Source organism: Etheostoma spectabile, chromosome 12, assembly GCF_008692095.1.
Source record: "Etheostoma spectabile isolate EspeVRDwgs_2016 chromosome 12, UIUC_Espe_1.0, whole genome shotgun sequence".
Lineage (NCBI taxonomy): Eukaryota > Metazoa > Chordata > Actinopteri > Perciformes > Percidae > Etheostoma > Etheostoma spectabile.
In genome coordinates this window covers 6,209,628-6,230,811 of record NC_045744.1, presented here as the reverse complement: position 1 = coordinate 6,230,811, position 21,184 = coordinate 6,209,628, and the positions used below count along the sequence as shown (strand labels likewise).

Below are 21,184 nucleotides of genomic sequence, written 5' to 3'. Positions count from 1 at the left end.
AATCGAATAAATATAGGGAAAGAGAAGGCAAGTAGGATGGTTCTGATGTGTTTGTACATTCCTGATCTGTACCACATCGGCTCTGAATCTTGTGGTTCTCACTCAATAGTCATGTCTGTGGCCCGTCCCCTGTTAAACACTGTCTGTGCCTCGTGAAAACAAAACTAAACCCTGACTGAAAGGACAGGGTTATCTGCTTTTCCATTCTCCTCAGCATTCCATTTCGGATTCTTCTTTGCTCTACTTTTTACCTTGTTCTGTTTTCAAAGAGGAAGAGGAGGGAGCCGTCAAAGTGCATAAATATTCTGTTTGTTTATCCGAGTTTGTTTTCTCCTGTGTTGTCAATTCTGGTGTCAGCTGAGCTGACAGCTAGCCAGTTTCCTCTCTCAGTAAATAGCAAATGGAGCTAAGTCAAGGTAATATCTGGACTACTCTAATCCCTGTACTGGCCTAACAAGACATATTGCTTCAGACTAGTGTGCACATGCATGCATACACAAAAATGACACCAGTCCCTCTGTCGTATCTAAAGTTCTATAGATGTAGTAATTCAATATTAGGAGTTACTGTAAAGAATATTGTGGGTGTGTAGTTTATCCTTCAGTCAGAAAAGCTTCCCCATATGTTCATGTTGGGACTCCTTCTCAAGCTGCACTGCACATACACACACACACACACACACACACACACACACACACACACACACACACACACACACACACACACAGAGTCTATCTATGACTCCCTCAGTCTCTCAGCTAGACAGTATTGGTCCTTATAACATGTTTTATTACATGTCTCACCATCCCACACAACCCTTCTTTCTGTCTCCCAGCTCCTCTGGCTGTGATCACACACACACACACACACACACACACACACACACACACACACACACACACACACACACACACACACACATACACACACACACACACAGGGACCTTGTGTTGGTCCCTCAAGGCTTGTTTCACATCGTATAAACAAACAGTGTGAAAGAAGAGAAGCTCCGGTCTCAGACCATTCAAAGGGTATGAGCAAACACATTGCAGATGTGTTTATTCTGGGCACCGGGGCACTCTTTATATTAGCAACCGAGGGAGAAAACAGGGTCGGTCTTTTACAGCCCAGCTGGCACCACCCGCTCACAATTCTGTGAGTCCACCTGTATCAGTAGCCACAGCTCAGACAGTCCCTTTGAGTACCTCATTCAGACCTCCTCCACAGCGCTGCTAAGGAGGGTCTGGCTAGTCCACACAGCATCTTGGATGGGAGGGAACATGCTCTGGTTTATTGGCATGTCCTCAACCCTTGTGATGTCTTCCCGGGTCAAAAACTGACAAATATTTGACTTTGTTTTTTTTTACAGATGAGTTTAGTCAGGAATGAAAGTGATCAATTGTATTTGCAAAGAGTGTTGTATGGAATCCAATCCATTTTTTGTTGTAATTTGTTTAAAAAGAAACCCATATTTAAGATATGGACATTTTTCAAAGGGGTCAAATTTGACCCGTGAACAACAGGAGGGTTTAACTAATCACAATTGTGACAATTGAGCACTGGACGGAGCCTCGGTGCCTCTGCTAAACATCCTCGGGAAGAAACTTGTTTTGGTGGGCAAGTGTTCATTCAAAAGTTACTTTAGTCGTGCAACAGAAAACTCAGATTTGACAGATAGTCCAGCTAGCTGTCTGGATTTACCCTGCAGAGACCTGAGGAGCAGTTAACCATAGTCCGGGGATTGATTGACCGATAATTGACCGGGGTTTAAAAGTCCAACACAAAGAAAGCAGAAGGTAACAGGACATCTGGCCAAATAGAATGACATACAGCAGAATGTTTGGCGACAGCGGAGCAGTCTCGGAAGTGGAAGGTCATGGATATAATCTGGAAATAATTCATAATATTGTTGAATGTCAGTACACATTTTGCTGAATGCCATTTTAACTCCAGATGACTTAAAGATGCAATGGCAATTAATCTCATCAGGTTTAAATTAGAGGGATGCATTTTTATTTACAGTATGATGTGAGTCATTTTGGTTAAATTGAGGATGGATAAATTTATGAAGTTGTTTGGAAAAAAAATAATCCTACACTCTCTCTATATAGTCGTGTAAACTGGATTAATATGGGGTATTGTTATTTTGTGCAACCATGTAAATAGCTTACTATTCCATGACACAGTTTTGGCAGCAATGGCAATGCTGTTGCATGTAAACACGAGCAAATCTAATTAAGTACAAGCTTATTATTCATGCAAGCAAAACAAACCAAGAGCAGCCAGCAAAACAATATAACATTTAACTTTAGTCTTAATTGACTCTGTAGTAATTGCACAATATAGTTATGATGTAGTTTATTTTCTTAAATGTGCATTGTGACACTTGGAAAACAACTGTCTCCACAAATTCTACTTAAAAAGATCCACTATGTGGCTCCCTGTACTGCTTTGCTATTGTGGGGAGTAGATAGTTACCTGAATACTGTAGGTAGGCAGAGAAAGAAATATAAATACAGTAGAAAGTCACTATGGATTTTAAAATGGTTTTGAATGCTGGACTATTTGAATCTCCCGGTACCATGTGGGAAAAAACTACTACAGGTACTATTATGTTCGCATTATGTTTTTTGTGCTAGGCCTGCACGATTTGGGGAAAAACATGAATCACAATTTGTTAGCTTAGAATTGATATCACGATTCTCTTCCACAATTTTTTTCATGCAAAGTGTAATGTTTATTGCACACATGAACCATGACAAAACAAAACAATTTGGCAGTAACAAACATAGATTTCGTTTTGGCACCTATAGCAACTTTATCAATGAAGAGAAGGGAGAGCAGTGCAGTGCTTGGGAGCGCTTTAAAACCTATTATATACAGTCTGTGTTTAAAACTCACAGAAGAAAGTAGTAGCGTTTGTGATAAAGTCAGCTCTTGAAATTTATTATTTTACGCTCATTTTCAGGTTCATAATTGTATTTTCAGGTATAGGTTTACATGGTTTTATTTTCAAAAAACACCATATATTTGTTGTACTCTACATTGCTGCAGATCCTGTTTTCACCCTGTGTGTTTAGGTCTCTGTTTTAGCTACAGAGTGAGACATCTCACTTCTATACTATCTTTGTTGGGAGTCACACATGCGCAGTAGGTAGGTAAGATCACATCAACAATGATCAGCACAAGGCAGGATTAGCTGGGAGACTTCTTCTAAACGAGGGGCACTTGTGGAATACCTGCAGAACAGGGACATGGAAGTAGTTATTTTTTAGATTATGGTGAACTAGTGTGTGTTGTAGCAGTGTTGTGCCATTGAGAATGAGCTAGCATGCTAGCACTAGCATGTGCTACGGTTTACCACCTTGTCTTGGCTGGTGACGTAGAAAGCCGTGCAGATTCTGAACAACTCACCCGGAGACTGAAGGCAGAGGACATTCAGAAACCATATCTCAGTCCAAACAGCATGGATGTTTTTTTCCCCAAGTTTGTATCATAGACAGTTAAAGAGGTGTGTATGTGTGTGGAAGCACCAGAGACACAAAAAATACCCCAAATTCCAGAAAAAGGGATTTTTTTTCATAATGTGGGCCCTCTAAAAATTAAATTGTGCATAGGGTGAAATGAGATCAGGATTTTGTAATGATTAATTGTGCAGGCCTAATTAGTGCCTTGCTTTTCTGCTTTCTGGACATTGACAACCATATTGACTTTATTTGATTAGCTAGAATTGTCTAACGCCTGTGATGAGACAAGAAGACATGATACATCGTTACACCAGTTCTATTTACATTCTCCCTTGTCAAAGCCTTTTGTGCATAATGCAAGTGCCCATACTGACTAAAAATAGCATGTGCATTGATATATCATCATTATCCTTGTACAAATGACCTGACACTTTGCACTAGTTGCTGTGATTCCACCATTAAAATATTACCATTACTGTGCTGTGATACAGCGTTTGCAAAGAGCTCAGAATTGGCTGCTTGAAGATGATGTTTTTCTCCTGTAAACATCATTTATATAACTCCAACCAAATCTGGCTGGCATAGCTAAATGAACGCCAGCTGAGAGCCTGTATGCAGCGGTCTCAACAAATTAAGTCCTATGGCAAATTAAAACTGCCCAAGGCAGCAGTAATAGTCTGCAAATCACTGGTTAAGTGGCTGCCACATTTGATTTTTTTGTGCCATCCCTGCATATGTGGAGCTCGGCTGTAATTGGGCGAAAGGGGTGTGACGCCTCGTTCACACCTCAATACTTTTTTTCATCCACCGTTGTATAAATGCATTAAAACAGACAGTGCAGGTATGAATACACAGAAACCGATAGTTCAGGCGTGTGTGTTTGTGTCACATGCATTTTCCACATGAGCAGATGTGCATTGCTTTTGCCAGCGATGCAAGTTTTGGCGCGAGTTCATGTATGCAATGGATGATACAGAGGATACAAGCGATGTGAGTAGCATATGAAGTGGCTAGTGTGCAGGCCTCAAGGGAAAACTCTAAAGTGTTGCCAATTTCCTTACATAGCCTGTTCCTACTAACGCACATCCATTTTTGCCTGTATTTTCCCTCCACATACAACACATCTGGTAGCAGATTTTGTGTCCATTTGACTATGTATCTGGAGAGGTAGCGGTCCTCTCAGGCAGCCCATAATAATCACACGTTGGAGGTTGCGCCCTTCCTGTCCCCTCTCTGTTGTTGAGGCGCTGGGCTGAGGTCCCAGCAGTAGCAGCGCCTTGTTTGTCACCCTTGTGTGTTCTGTCGCTTTGTTCCTGCACCCCAGGGCTATCCCACATGGCTTTGCAGTAACAATGATTAACTGTGTCTGTCCCAATCTCACAGACAAGGGCTCTATCATAATGTGCTTAAAAATCTATATGTATTGTTGTCATATGTTTTCCCAGGGGTAAAATGATGAGGAAAGCTAGTACAGTACTGTATGTTAAAGAACTGAGTAAATATTCTAAGGGTTGCTAGAATTGAGTGGATTTTCTGGTTTTGCAGTAGTCATGGATCTGAAAGCAGGTCAGTGAAACTCCCCTTTTAATGATAAAGGTCAGGCTTTATGGAGGATAAATTGGTACCAGATCAGCTCCAACCTAACTTAACCTATGCAGCACTGACTAAGGGCTTTGGCGAGCTTCTGCTTTATCGGCAGTGTCTGGTATCTGAGAAGAAAGAGCTGCCTCTCAGCATCTGCAGGGACACAGAGTCCCAGCTAAGCAAAAATTCTACACTGCCATTTGAGCAGATTTGAGCCGTTATAGAATGGTGCTTCAATTGCGGGAGGCTGAACAAGCCACTTTTCTGCACCCTAATATTAAGCCACCACTCAAGCAAAACAATTGTTTTATTATTTCTTAATTCTTTTTTTCTGAATATCGTCATTATGGTTCTGCTCCAGCTGCGGGCTATGAGGGAGTGAATGGAAGCGTGAATCTCCAGAGCCACTTGAATGAGAATACTCCATGCAACACTGCATTTTGCTAAATAACCACTGTTTGATAGACACAAACGTTTCGCTGTATGATCTCTCCGTGTGTGAATGGAATAAATTAGCATTCCAATTCTGCTGAAGATGAAGAAAAAGGAGAAAAACACAAGTTTCTCTTGGACCAGAACAGTTAATAACAGGGTTGTAAATTGACTAAATTGACCTAACAGCAGGCATATTCATGCAACCGTTTTTCTGAACAAGCAATACATTCTTTTGCTTTAAGGATCATGCCAGCTTGCTATAGATAAACATTTTCAAATACAAATTGGGTCTAGATGTAAAGATAAATGATCCTAGCTACAATTTAGCTTACATTTTTTCTACAGGTGTCCCATCCAGCCCAAGGAATGTGATCTCCATTGTGAACGAAACCTCTGTGATCCTGGAGTGGCATTCTCCCAGGGAGACGGGCGGCCGCGGTGACGTCGTCTACAACATTGTGTGCAAGAAATGCCGGGCCGACCGGCGCTCCTGCTCCCACTGCGACGACAACGTGGACTTCGTCCCTCGGCAGCTGGGTCTGACTGACACCAGGGTGTTCATCAGCAACCTATGGGCTCACACCCTCTACAGCTTTGAGATCCAGGCCGTCAATGGAGTCAGCAATAAGAGCCCGTACCCTGCCCAGCATGTCTCCATAGACATCACCACCAACCAGGCTGGTAAGTGGCTGCTATGGCTAGGTGCGCTGAAGATGTAGTAAAGGAATTGATGACAAAGACGACTAGCCTTTACCATCTGCAATAGCATTATCCCGTGGTGGAATGTAACTAAGTACATTTCCATGAGTACTGAACTTATAGTGGACATATTATGCTCATTTTCAGGTTCATAATTGTATTTAGATGTTGTACCAGAATAGGTTTTCATGGTTTAATTTTCAAAAAAAACACCATATTGTTGTTGTACTGTACATTGCAGCAGCTCCTCTTTTCGCCCTGTGTGTTGAGCTCTCTGTTTTTGCTACAGAGGGAGACATCTCACTTCTGTTCAATCTTTGTTGTGAGATGCACATGCGCAGTACATAGGTTAGGACTGCTAGCCAGTCAGGAGCAGAGTATGAGGGCGTGCCATGCTAACAGCTAGGCCCCGGTCCAAGACAAGGAGAGGAATGCTGGCGAAGCTGCTCTTAACCAGCTTGCAGAGCGGCTGGAGAATTGTATGCAACTGCTGGCAACGATACAAGGTGCTGTAGAGCCCTGGCGCCCTGGCGCTTATCTAACATGTGTCTGTGTACGATTGTATTTTCATGAAGGAAGAGGCTTGATATAAAGCCAGACATGTTTAACAAAGTTGCATTCAACCTAAATTAAGTGTATTTGAGTGTATAAAAAAATGTATTTTGTCAGGTAATTATGACATTTAACCATTATTTAAGATGTGTGAAACACTATTACTGAAATGGTTATCAGAAATTATCTATTTTTCTCTAATTTATTTTAAAAAAGACTAAAATGTTCTCTTTTGACTAAAATTTGACTAAAAAAAACATACTGTACGTGAAGGGCTAAATATGTCAAAAAATAGCAAGGACATTTGGCACAATACTTAGACTACATTTAAAATAGGTGACACAATTAACACTACATAGTGTTAGTTTTCTTTAAATCGTTCTTCTATGTTAGCAAAAAAGTGCCCTGGCATTTCTTTTTCACTTCACATTTCTGAAATGGAAAATTCAACTATTATTACATAAATGTGAATCATCGCACCTCAAAAGACCATCATTTGGCACAATAAGCAGTTCAGAGTCTCACTTCATGGCATAGCTCACTTCAGGGCTGCTAAGATTTCATATCGCTCCTCCGTGAGTAATGACTTTAAGCCTTGAAGGGTGAGGCCAGCTGCTTTGGTGAAAGTTATACATGCATGCTCTCCTATTAGGCCGCCCTTCCCCGAATCAAAGAAGTGGCTTTCCCTTTTGAAAACACGACGGATGAGTTCAAGCCCAGACCCACGACACAGCGTGTTACATGTTATGGCAAGACAAGTGCAAATCACTGCACCATCCCTCTTTCCTTTGTAGTTTATCTACACATCAATTCACTTGATAGAAACAACCCCAGTCTGCATTTCTCTTTGGGCATTCCAAACATTCTTGCTTTTTAACATAGCTTATGGTAATAGTCCCTCAAAAACAACACACAAGTCATTTATGAAACCTCTTTTTTTTATTTTGAGGTTCACATCTGGAGGTTGCAGGCTGGTTGCTTCACAGACGATGCATCTCTTTGTTGTTTTTCTTTGGTCTCTGTTTAATGAGACTTTGTTTGGAGAACAATGCTGCACAGCCAGTCCGTTCTTTTTTTTTCACTGAAGGCTGCATGCCAGTTGAAACCTGTCTGTAAATCTTCAGATTTATACACTGACGCAGCCCTCCCAACAAAAACAACAGGATAATTAATCTTGCTTAATCCCGCTTTCCTTTTTTCACAAATTTACGTTACTCTGAGCATCAGGACCGATCCGCAAAGCCAGGATTTCTTTGTTGCACTGTTCTTAGCTTAGCTCATTTCACCGTTAACAGCCAGAGATGGGAAGTACAAATACTTTGTTACTTTACTCAAGTGATTTTGCAGATATTTTTACTTTACTTTACTACTTATTTTTGTGGAGACTTTTTACTTTTACTCCTTACATTTTTACATGAACATCGGCTATCAGGAGTGATTGTGAGTGCATGTCGGAGAATAGCGCGGCCACACGCCTCACACCGCGGGCTGGTGGCACGCCACACGGAGAAGAAAGTAAGAGAAAAGAAAAAGAGTAACAGTTTACTAATTCATATTTTATCCTTTATTTTCTTTCTAAAAGCCACATTTGAGCACACACACATACATGTATATTCCTTTAAATGGTAAGGGGGAGATTACCTTTGTGTTGTCTTCCCGTTAACCATGAACTTGTCCTTCCAGGTCAAAATTGAATTTCTTTTGTGCTTTTCTGATGTTTTTGTCATTTTTTCGGATTTATTTTTTTTTTTCTTTTTCCATGCTTTCGATGCTTTTTTTTTTTAAATCTCAGCTGGTTTAATAATAGGTTTTACACCTATTCTTGGAATTCATGGTCAATAAACCTCATTTGTATCATATTATGCATATGTTTTTAGTTAACAAGGCAGAAATTATGATTTTTGACTAATAGTTAAGATCAGAGGATGTTGAGTGGATCACAGATGGATATATGTCAAAGAAACCATAAAAAAAAAAATCCAAAATCTATAAGATTAAATAAAACAACCAAAAAATTCCATGAAAGTTATCTTATAATTTTACCTGGAAAATGTTGTATGGAATCATCAATGTTATTTTTTGGGCAATTTGGTTGAAATAAATCTAATATTCATAATATAAACCACTTTGAAATGGGCCAATTCAACCCAAGGACAACACAGGGGTTAAAGAAGAGAAACTGGATCTGTGAATTGTCAAGGAATCAAAATTGAATTCATATCTTGCTACTCAGTCAGAATCTTATTAACCTGGAGTCCCAGTCTCTGTCACAATAATCATATGTGTGATGTTTTACGCCAACTGGCAGACATCCATTTAGAATGTAGGTAATGGCATATAAAGAGCCTTTTTTCCATGTCCACTGAAGTTTCTCAGCATGCTCTCTAGTAACGTGTGTGTGGTCCGGGTAGCTTTGCATCAAAAAGGGTTGTCATTCGCAAGACTACTTTTACTTTTATACTTTAAGTACATTTCCAAACCTGTACTTTGTAACTTTAACTTGAGTAAAGAAGTTAAATAAGTACTTCTACTTTTAACAGAGTATTTTTTAACACAAGTATCTGTACTTCTACTTGACTACGGGAAGTGAGTACTTTTGCCATCTCTGATAACAGCTATCCAGGTAAACTTTGTTCAATGTTTAATACTTTAACGTCAGACACACGGACAGGCTACACTAAAATATTCTATACTCTCCTGCTCTCTCTCTCTGTCCTCTCTCTCTTGTCTGTCTCCCTATGTCTGTGTCTGTGTGCATGTGCATGTATTCTCTGCCTTTGCCTGTGATGGATCTGAGGCCAGGCAGTGAAAATGACCTTCATCCTCTTATCTTTCTCTCTCTTTCATCCTGTCTGTCTCTCTGGACATTATTTGTGTGTGTGCCTGGGATGGGACCTGAGCCCAGCCAATGGAAATGACAGATCGAGGATATTGTCTCTGCCGGTCCTTTTTGCTGCAGCCTTTTCCATGCTCTTGTGGATCTTTGACTTGTGACAGTAACACCTATCAAGGGACAAGTATTGACTCAAGTGAAACATTAAAATGAGGCTCTCTTCAATTTTCTGTGTTTCTGTGGATGAGGCGGGCCGTGAAAATCACAGTGTGAGCTTGCGGGACCTAATAACTGACATGAAGTAGAGTTACAGTGTGGTGAAAGACGAGAGATTGTTGGTGGAGTTCACACTGACAATGTTCCCATAAGGAAAGAGTTACAAGTTTGTCAGCTTGGGGGCCTGGAGCCTCTTGTTGGCCATGCACTATGGTTTTCTGTGTTATGTTTTCTGCGTACAATTGATGCAATGAAGAAATACCTAATGTCAAACAAATTCAGAATTATTGATGCACATTTCCACTTTAATTATGGAAAGAACTTATTTCACATTTCATCTCAAAGACCAGTGGAAAGCAAATTGCTTTATCCAGGTCCATTTTGTACAGGAGTACATTTTGAAATTAAATTGGGCCTAGTTGGTGGAGGGCATACCGTATTTGATTACCATGAGTCTCAGAAGAATGTAATGACCGACTGAACTTGTCTTTGTCTGGGAATGAGTCAGGGGAGGAGGGGGAGGGAGCACTGGGCGGTATGGAGAAAGGGATCAGACTGCGAGACTGTGACAGTAAAGGAGAGGAAAATGAGGGAGTAAATAGGTCTGATTATCAGGGTGGCCTAATGGTGCTGACTGTCCCCATTTGACAGGCTAATAGCACACTTGAAAGATGGATGTAGATGAAGCAATGCCGGGCCTATTGTTGCAGTCTGCTGCAGTAATGAGGTGTCTGCATGTATTCTGCCATGCCTATGTCCAGCCCTATTGTGGCCCTTTGTAGCCAGGTAATTGCACTGTTCCTTGATTCGCATGTTGAGGGGTTTTATTGGCAGGGCACTGAAGTGGCAGAAGTATCAAGAAGCTATTATTTTTGATAATGTACTTTAAAAACTAAAATAGGTACTTTTTTTAAATGTAGGGCTCTATTTTTGGGGGTTCATGAATACTGCATTAAGAAATTCAACAGTTGTCGGAAACCTTGAAATCCTCTTGTCTGTTTATTTGTTATTTTTGTGCACTGCGCCCTCACGTGATGCAAGGTTGGAAGAGGTGGCGTAACAAAATGAAATTCCATGTAAATGGTGTAGCAATAAAAGAGGCGTTTGTATTCTTAGCCTGCACGATCATGGACATTCTTAATGCAATACCAGTCATCATCAAGCCAATCTTACCCCATAATTTGTAATTGTTGCAAATGCAAAGTAATGTGAAAGAAAAACAGCTTTAATCCAAATGAATACAAAAGCACTCTTCTGATATCAGATGTTGGTGCCCATACTGTATTTAAATACCCCAATACCTCGTTGAAACTAATTGCTTTAACATTTGAATGAATAAAAGAATGATTTTTTTTTCATTTCAGACATTTCAAAATAAAATAAAACACCAACACATTTACAAATTAGTTCACAAATAAGCAAAAAACAAATGCAATAAAAAAACAGACATATTAACCAGCATATACATGTCTGAAAAGGAGTAGGAAGAAGTATAGACATATTTGATCTAACCCCTTCTCCACAGCTCAGTAGTTCATGTATAGCCACTTAATTTCCCTTCCTGACCCTTAGTACTCTTGTACACTCCTATCTTACTATATACAATTTGCAACATTATATGTACAGTCCACACACACACATATATATATATATATATATATATATATATATATATATATATATATATATATATACACAGTATATGCATACATACATACACTAAACACAATCAATGTCAATCAGAATAACAACTTTAGTACTTAACTGTGAGACAAAAGCAAACAGTGCGTTTGAACTAGAACAGACGAACAATGCACAACTCTAATTTCACATGATGTCCTCTCTAAGCCAGAGCCAGGACTGCCAGTAGAATAGACAGATGTCTTTGTTTATGTGACATGTTCATGTTTATGTGCATCTGGGAATGGACAGGTGCACACATATCCAGGATATGAAAGTTGAAATGTGTCCATTGAATATTTTATTGCAATTCTGTTTTAAATTGGAATTACTTATCAAAAAGATGTGACTCTGGAAAGCTAGTGATTTAGACACTGTTTTATCAATGAAGCCATGCCATGGAAGTGTGCATAAAAGCGTGCACATTTCTAAATCGTAAAAAGTAATTTCATGATCATTTTCTATTGCCAGAAGAATGTGGCTCAGTTAAAGGTAAAGGGTGCACTTCGCAGTCTCCTCTAAATGCCTCTTGGCTCCACCTGTCAAGTTGAGCCATTTTTGTTATGTGCTGTTGTGCTCAGCACAGCTGTAAAAAAGGTCCAAGATGAGCAATATGATTGCTTAGCAAACAATAATGAATCAACACATCCTCTTATTTATTTTCCGTTTCAGCCATCCTTTTTGCAGACGCCATGCATGGAAGAGCCTCCTGCCTTAATAGGAAACTAAATTGCACTCATTTTATGTGCAACGTGGTGCAGTGATTGGGGATGTCACAGTGAACGTGTCACAAAAAATTGAGCCAATCCATCACATGCAGTACACCATTATTTAAAGGAGCAGGTTATTTTCTGTATTTAAAGCCCTTATAGCGACTAGCTTATAGACAGAATGTGCCAATAGCACACCAAATCCTACAACTGTAGTCTCAGCCCGAGTAAAAGCAAGGGAAAATGCTTTTCCTGGTATCAAAGCCTAACGTTCAGTGTTTTTTTTAGTTTCAAAGTCTCACAGCTCTGTCAGGTTGAAAGAATAAAAGTCTTTCATACCAACATAAGTCTTTAAGTCAGGTATGTGATTGGGGCGATAAATAGAGCCTTCCCATAAAATGTAGCCTGTTGACAAGTGTAATGGTATATTATTACCCTACTGGTACTATACACATGTCAACCTATGAGAGAACAGATTGGTGAATGGGTCCTTTTATTCTGATAACCCGGGAATGAAAACGTTTTTGGATGTCTCAACGGAGTCTTTGGCTTTTCAACTCTTCATGCCTTCAGTGTAGGCTGTTGCAAGATTAAGGAAAACCCAGAGACCACCTAGAAAACAGCAAGGAAGCAGTAGTTAAAGGAGTTTAGGGGCAAAGTGGCCATGAGGAGAGGAGGAAAGGGGACCAGGAGGAGGAGAGGAGGAAGTAATGGAGGCGACGAGGGAGTTTGAGAGATTTAGTGTGAATCACCGAAGAGGCCATTTAACTGCCCTCGATCCCAGCGTGTGTCTGGGAGGAAAGGCTGATCAATAGTGTGATTTAGGAGTTCATTCACAGCCTGTGCTCTTCCAGAAGATACACAAAACTCACATATAGATACAGACATACAAAGGTTATATACTGCCCCCCTCTTAGGCTATCATTCACGCCTGGCCTGAATTAAGTCATCTTTATCTATGTTAGCTGTTGAAAAGTAGCCATTTCATGTCACTTTGTGAAATACTGTGGCTTATTTTTAAGGGTAAGAGATTCCCTCTGGTTCTAGTGAATGTTTTACATTGCTAAATTAGTCTAAGGATGATAAAAGTAAAATTACATGGCAGCCATATTTTCCTATGTAATCCTGGACACCTAATCTATATCCACCACTTCTTCTGACCAGGGTGGTATTTTTTCATGTAATTCTACACATTTTACAGCTCTTTTCTACTCTCAATGGTTGTGCAGGGGTGGGTTACTGAACAATGCATGAGAGAAATGCTATCTTTTTCAAATGAGGCCTGATCTTACTGGCACAGCCTTCTTGACCTAGATTATGTGCCAACAGTCCCTCAGACCTCTGTATGCCAAGTATATCTACAAACAATCCTCATCCACTTAGCTGCTCTGTTTAGAGAGCTATTCCCACAGAAATGCAAACATCGCTATCCTCGGCCTTCAATGGGCAACTCCAACTGGGTGGGTTGCATTCACCATTCTAAGATCCATTGCACTGGACTGTAATCCAAACAACCAGATGAATTAAAGAGGTCTGCCTTCTGTGGGGTTCTAAAATCAGATGAGATGTTAGGCAAACATGTCCGTGGAGGGTATTCAAGACACTACTCATTATGTCTTTACAGTTTACAGCCTACAAAGTCTTTCCATTTTTGGGTGGGGGTTGACTTTCTCCTGGTTTCTACCCTATCACTCAGCCTTCTATGCATCAGATCTAGGGTGTCCAAGAGTTTCCTCATCTTAGACAGTTCTTCGGGCTCTCTCTGGGTGCCATTTTTATTTCATTTGATGCCTGTTCTCATAAATGTTGGATCCTGTCCATGGACCGAGAAAGAGAGCTATTGGCTGCAGGCGAAAAATAAAAGTGCAGGCTTGAATGCTGCTGAGCATTCTCGTCAATTCTGATGTCTTCATGAATTGTATTAAGTGACTCTAGGAAGTGTGTGTCTGTGTTTGTGTGTGTGTGTGTGTGTGTGTGTGTGTTATGTTTATGTGAAGGTATGTTCATGCAGTCGAGTGTTTTCTTTTACAACATAGATTTCAGTTCAGAATCCTTCACGTAAAATGTGTTATTTAAAATAATTCCAACCACGGATTCTTGACAGAACTCCATGGTGCTGAACTGATCCCTCTTTATGATGTTTTAGAGAGGCCCATTACCATGTAGTCATGGCTGGCTTGGCCGTCTGAGCCCCTGCTAATAGGGAGGGTAGTTGTTAAACCTATGCCTTTGACAGAGGCACAGCACATGACTATTGGCTGCTCTCCACGTCTGAGACACTGAGCTCCTATTAGGAGGCTGCATGGTGCCAGCATCTTAAAGCACAAACCTCAAGTGCAATAAAGAGAAAGAACAACTCGGCTCCTACACAGTATGTGGTTTTGAATGTGGCCGTATGTATTTTGTGCAATGTTTTTTTTTTTCTGTACACAGAGTTGAATGGAAATTTGGTACACGATCAGCTGACCAATTACAGTGCAAAGTTTCTGTCCTATCATTTCACTGAGAGTAACTGAGGCAGAGCAGGAACTTCCAGCTGGGATTCCAATATGAAAGCTGTTCTGCGTGAGGAACACAGATGACTGCTGCAGTTAGTCTTTCCAGGGAATCTCACAGTGAGAGAGAGAGAGAGAGAGAGAGAGAACAGAGACAGAGACAGAAATAGAGACGTTAAACATTTATGCTCTTTTTGGGATGGAAGAATATTTCTTTTAAAAGGGAACTTCACCAATTTACACATCATGTTCAGCTTTTTAGTAATGGGTACTTACTAAAGTACTTACTTACTGAGTACTTCTCAGCCGGTGAAAACAGTTGTATAAGGTCTTCTTTTTGGAGCTTTGCCATTTAAGGGACAAAGTATGGATATCACTACAGCACATTTGATATGCGTACCCCTCACTATACCACATGAATTATGGTTATCTGCACACAGAAGTAACACAAATTGGAAACAGAGGCTCAGGTCTGTGCCAGACATGTAAAATGATGCTCCGCACTCATCTGTATTCCAAAGTAGATTAATGGTACAAAGGTAAAGAGGCTTTTCATTCTTTCGGCGCTTTCTTTCAAACCCTCTCTCACCTCTCTCCCTCTCTGTCTCTCCTCTCCTTTTCTCTCTCTTTCTCCCTGTCTCAGCCAGACACTGGGAGGCTTTGACTTTGATTAATGGTGAGCCAAGCTCTGCATTAAAAGCCAGGGGCTGCAAGTGGGGCCAGACAAAAGTGGAGCACAGGAGCAAGGGATTGTAGGGATGGAGGGAGGAGAGAGGAGTGCAGGACACAGTCACCAATCACTGTCAGCATCATCGTCCCAGGGTGACAGTGGGGGACGCAGTTGGAGGGGACAGCGGTGCTTCATTGGGCTGAACCTTACCCTCATACAGGCACAACACATTGTCTCTGACAGGCTCTTCACACATATGCTACTAGGACACACAGTCACACATACATGTCCACACACACTGTATTTCTCTCTCTCTCTCTCTCTCTCTGCTTTTCCTCTTGAAAACACGGTCACTGTCTGTCCAGGGGGACACATCCTTTAGGGAGTGTAGTTAGAATTTTATAACCACATATTCAGAACCGACACTTGCTAGCATAATAACCAAACCCAATTGTCGTTTTGTTTAAGTTAAGTTTGACAAGTCAGGTTCATGTTTTCGCAAGGGTTATTTTTGCCTCAACTGAGTCAAAGTAGTAACGAACATGTCATGCCTGTCGTCGTCATTTTCAGTTGACATTGGAACTTTAGTAGTACTCACAAGGAGAACATGTTGATTAAATAGGCCTGCTGAATGACAAAAGACTATGCAAAACTAAGTTGTTGGTGTGGGGTGTGGGGTGGCAGTAGCTCTGTCAGTGGCGAATTGGGTTGGGAACCAGAGGGTTGCTGGTTCAAGTCCCCATATGGACCGGAAGTATAGTGGTGACTGGTTGCTGGAGAGGTGCCAGTTCACCTCCTGGGCACTGCCAAGGTGCTCTTGAGCAAGGCACCAAACTCCCAACTGCTCAGGGTGCCTTTCCATGGGCAGCCCCCTCACTCTGACATCTCTCCATTTTGTGCATGTATAGGTACTGAGCATATGTGTTTAGTTCAGGCCTGTGTGTAATAACAACAGAATGAAAACATTGTAATGTCCCCTTACCCCTTAAGAATATATTCTTATTATTATTATTAAAACAGAATGTTGCATGAGATGTAAGAGTGGGTCTGGCACAGAGCAGATGTCTCAATCCTCAATCCCACCTACAAAACTCCGATCGGCTCAGCTGTTACTCCAAATGGGGTTAGAAGCCGTCAAAGAACACCAGCACCTATTTGAATCTCTGAAAAAAAATGTGAGATGTGGGTGGTGATTGAGGGGTCTCATCCCTGACTATACACTAGCACACATTTAGACGCTTAGCACTTATAAATGTGCATTAAAAATGATACGTGGTAAAAATTGATGCTTTTCTCCCTGTGCACCTGAATGCATGAATTGAATTGGGACTAGGACTTGGGGCTGTAAAAAAATACCTCTCCTCCTCAGCCCCTTTTTTTCCACTGCAGGAATTTGTGTGTGGAGTGCCCCTCCCCTGGGTCTGTCAGGAACAGTGTGTGCCTGTGGCCGGTAATTGATAATGCGGCCCAGGCAGCCCTAGCCCTGGCCAGTGGAGCGTGAACCAGCCTGAGAGGCAGAGAAGCTGAAGTGCAACGAGGTGGATCTTAGCCCTCACACTCTGTCTAGGGTATGAGAGAGAGAAAGAAAGAGTGAGAGGAAGAGGAAAGGAGGGAAGGCAGGAGGTGAGAGCCAAGGGAGGCAGACGTAACAGAATCCAGTCGCACTGACAGGACAAACACAGCTCATTCATTTGTTTACAGTTACATTTCAGGTCATTATCTGACAATCAGATCAAGAAATACTCACCCTAATCAAAACTGTCAAACAAGTCGTCTTTCCTACAAAACTCGATTTACAAGCCACCAACGTTGAGGGAAAAATGTCAGGGGCTTTTCTTCTTTCAGAACTCCTGTGGCCATCAAGCAGTTATGGAAGGTTGAAGTACATAGAGGAAGGAAAAGAAATAAAATAACCATTAAGGAGTCTGATTAAAGGGATCATTTGGTTGAGAGAGGGTGCCATTTGCTCAGAAGTTATTTAGGAAGATGGTGAGAGGGAGGCCCGGTGGAGCAATGACTAGGCCTCAGCAGCGAGTAGACCCAGAGCCAAGAGGCTGACAGGAACTAAATGTAAAGCATTGGCTTGTATGGGGCTGTACTTATGCCTGCAGACATGGGGGCGGAGATTCCTTTCCAGCAGTGTATACAATCACCAAGGCTTTGAACCTAAGACATACTTACTTACTTTTATCTTCACAAATTTGTTTGATGAGTTAGTTTGGTTGGATTTTTTGAATATTGTAATTTTGTTCAGTTTATCCTAGCACCTTGGAGGAGTTTGTGATCCTCATACAGTAGTTTTAGTGGGATATTCACATGGCATTAATTCATACATAAAAGCTAAGCAATTTATATTTTTTATTTATTTATTCAGTGACATTTTTATTAAAGGTCCCATGGCATGAAAAAAACTGAAAATAGTGTGTTCATGTAGGACCCCATAAGTTATAGTAAGAAGACAATGGAAACATTTTTCAAAAAAGAAAAGTTTGCAGAGTTCAAACCCACTGAAAAGTACTCTGCTACACAGATAATGGTATGTTGTTTTGTTTAATCTCCAGCCGCAAAAGTGGTTTGTTTAGAATAAAAAGAGGGGGGAAAAACATTTGAAAGTTTAAAAAAAACAGGGATCCACATGATCCCTGGGAAGTTTTTAATCAGTTGAAGTGTGCAGATTTTTAGATTTTCCCGTACCTGCTATTGGCCAAGCCGGCACTGTCTGTGACATTTAAGAACTTGTCACTTTGCTACACATATTATCATAACAAATAGATAGCAGTAAAAGTGAATATCAGCACCAGAGAAATTTATGTTTTCCACAGAGATGAGAAAATCTGTGCTGCACAACTAGCTTGACGCTACTGTCAGTAGTGACAAGACATCCGCAGATTTGTTAAATGTCAACATTGAAGAAATCTGCCGAGGAATCATAACCAAACAGACATGTAGATGGACTGAAATGGCATGTGATATCTGTTCTGATGGTAAATTAGGCTCAATGTCAGTTCAATTCATTTTAATTCAGACCTATAGCCCCAAAAAATACCTAGACTTTCAGCTGATTACACGCTGCACTGCGTTAGACACAGGTCTTGTTAGACATGAGTAATGGCCTTTTTCCACTGCATAATATGTACTCGACTCGCCTCGACTCTACTCGCCTTCTTAGTTTTTCATTATAAAAAAAAGTCCCTGGTACCTGCTAACAGGTACTTTTTGTAGTAATACCTCCGCCGAGGTTCCAAGCGAGCTGAGGCGATACCAAAAGGTGACGTGAAAATTTGCAGACTACCGATTGGTTGGAGAGAATCGTCCCTAGACTGCATCATCATTGCTAGTGACAGACAGGGGTGGGGGGGTCCTGTACACCGGTAAATAGTTTATCCAACGTTTTTTTTTGTTTTGTTTTTTTGTACAGCCTCCAGGTTCATTAGAAAAGAATTTGGCTTCTGGCTGTGGCAACATGCCGAGAATCAAAAACAACACACCTTCAACGTTCTGTGTATGTGTGTTGCGTTAGGTCACGGCAGTTTCCTGCTATGACGCATGAGGCGGTAAAAAAGGAGGATGGGGCACCGCGGGCAAGGCGAACAGTTACCATTGATGGAAAAACGGCATTAGAAACATGGGCTACACTACATAAGGTATCTACTTAAGAGTGAAATGACACTGTCGTGAACTGAACATAATAACCAAGTCATGAACGTTTATGACATAACGCTTAATTTTAGTAAGTGTCATTTGGTTTTGTCATGACAAGTTAGGCTTAGGGTTAGGGTTAGATTTAGGGTTAGGGTTAGGGTTCATGTGTGATGACTTTGTCATGACACTGTTATGTAGATACCTTCAAGTAAAGTGTGGCCGAAACATGCAGTGTCGCAACAGGGCATTTGTGACTTGGGCCTTTATAATGCTCACAGTAAAGAACGTCAGTCGCACTCAAACACATGCACACACATGCATATACTGTATGTACAGTTTTATCATCCAGCACGATGTCTTGTCATGTCCATAACCGACCTCTGAGCGGCATGTGAAGAGCGATGAGGAACAGGGATGATGGGGGGATGATGAAAACCATGTAATGAGCAGGAAGTAGACTGTGCAGCTGAGCCAGGACGATCACAATATTAGACCTATTTGATTCCAACTGGCTTTGTTTACTGAATAACGTGGTTCATACACAGATTTACACAGAAAACAATAGTTTTAAATAGAGTTTATAAAAACTTAGGGTGCTTGTTTTCTTGAAGATCTAGTGCACTCTGCTTGTGTCTCTGAAGTGGCAGTTTTATTAGATGCAAGCTTAATTTCTTTCTTGCCACTGTTTACTAATTTACATGTCTCACCATGACATCATTTGCACTGAAATCAGCACTCGCTGTCTACTGTAAAACTCAAAATCAGTTTTGTGTAATTTTTGTCAAGTTAATCTAGATCAGACAAACCTCTTCATGTTAGTTTGCCCATTTCATTTCAATATGGATTCCTGAACTAATGTTTGACTGAATGGCTCCTGAATCAGAAAAATTTGATATGACCTTATACGTGCTATTCTGATGAAAACATTTCTGTTGTGCATTATACTGTAACGTTAGATGCATGATGCATAAAGTAAACACATCTTGTAAGCATGCATCATGCTTTTTTTGAGTACAATCATGCTATTACTGAAACACAAAAGCCCAGTTGAGCTATTTAGATGACTGGATTACTTACTATAAAAATTGCAGGACATTAGTGAATTACTAATGTTTTGACAGTGTATAAATAACAAATGACTTGTTTTCATTGGCAATCATTACTAAACAATATTACATCGTGTTGTTTAGCATAGCCAAATGTTGAGCTTTGTTTCAAATTTAAAACATGGACCAACTGCCACTTTTGGAATTTATAAAAAGCTTTGGAACTTAATTACTGCACCCAGTGCATCCTGTGGATTAGTGCTCTTACATTCTGCCCAAGTAGCCCAAATTACTCAGCCCAACAGCGGACTAAATCCAACACGATTGGTTGCTGGACTCAGGCCAGACTCCAGACAGGGTGACTGATCATTTTGGCGCTAAGGTAGCTGGAGTCCTGCTAACTAGAGCTGACAATCAGCCCAAGTCCACACCCTCACTTTTTTTTGCCAAATCTGGCAGCCTTATTTTGGCCAAAGCCGGCACATATTTGGTCCTGCGGTGCCAGAATGTGGCTGAGTGAAGCTCTGATCGGCCTGACTCAGCTTGCTAGCTGGGTACTGATGAGAGTGGCAGTTCTTTAAACTTGAACAATGTGCTGAGTACTGATGGCAGATGATTAGGTCTTCTAGGTTCACACATGGGATGATATGCGTTACAATTGTGCAGTTTTTGTTTTTTACATATGCACCATCTTTTCTGAAAGTCATAAAGCTTGTTATATGGATATTAGATAATAAAGTGGTTGTCCCAAAGCGGGTTTGATATACCAATTTTGAATCTGAAGTAAACAATTAATGTGACTGCATAGGGCCACAGTTCCACAGTTGTCTTCCTGTCAAAAATTGAAAATCAACACTTTTGACGCTTGTTATCAATGTTTTTAACTTTTATTACGTTTTTATCCCTTTTTTGGGATTGAAAATCAGCAATTTTGACTCTTTTTCCCCCCTGTGGTTGTCACTTTTGTTTAACTTATTAACTTTAATTTTACAGGCATGTATGGTCAATGAACCTCGTTCATAGGAAATTATATATAATGTTTGATTTAGAAAAGCAGAAATTAAGAATTATTTAGACTAAAATTAAAGGAATGGATCTTGATGGATAATCATAGACTGGAATATGTCGACTTTTACTCAACACTATTTCAAAACC

At 40.6% G+C, this 21,184-nt stretch overlaps 1 protein-coding gene across 3 annotated transcripts in view; it reads left to right on the top strand.

The window, feature by feature from the left end:
• The window catches only part of ephb1 (EPH receptor B1), a 176,354-nt gene that overhangs the window by 108,412 nt on the left and 46,758 nt on the right, over positions 1-21,184 (top strand). For all 3 annotated transcript variants that reach the window (XR_004334336.1, XM_032531327.1, XM_032531326.1), the window contains exon 5: positions 5,832-6,167. Coding sequence is in view for 2 of the 3 variants with exons in the window: in XM_032531327.1 (XP_032387218.1) it covers positions 5,832-6,167 (336 nt within the window). In the remaining variant the exon portion in view is untranslated. The remainder of the gene's footprint in view (positions 1-5,831; positions 6,168-21,184) is intronic.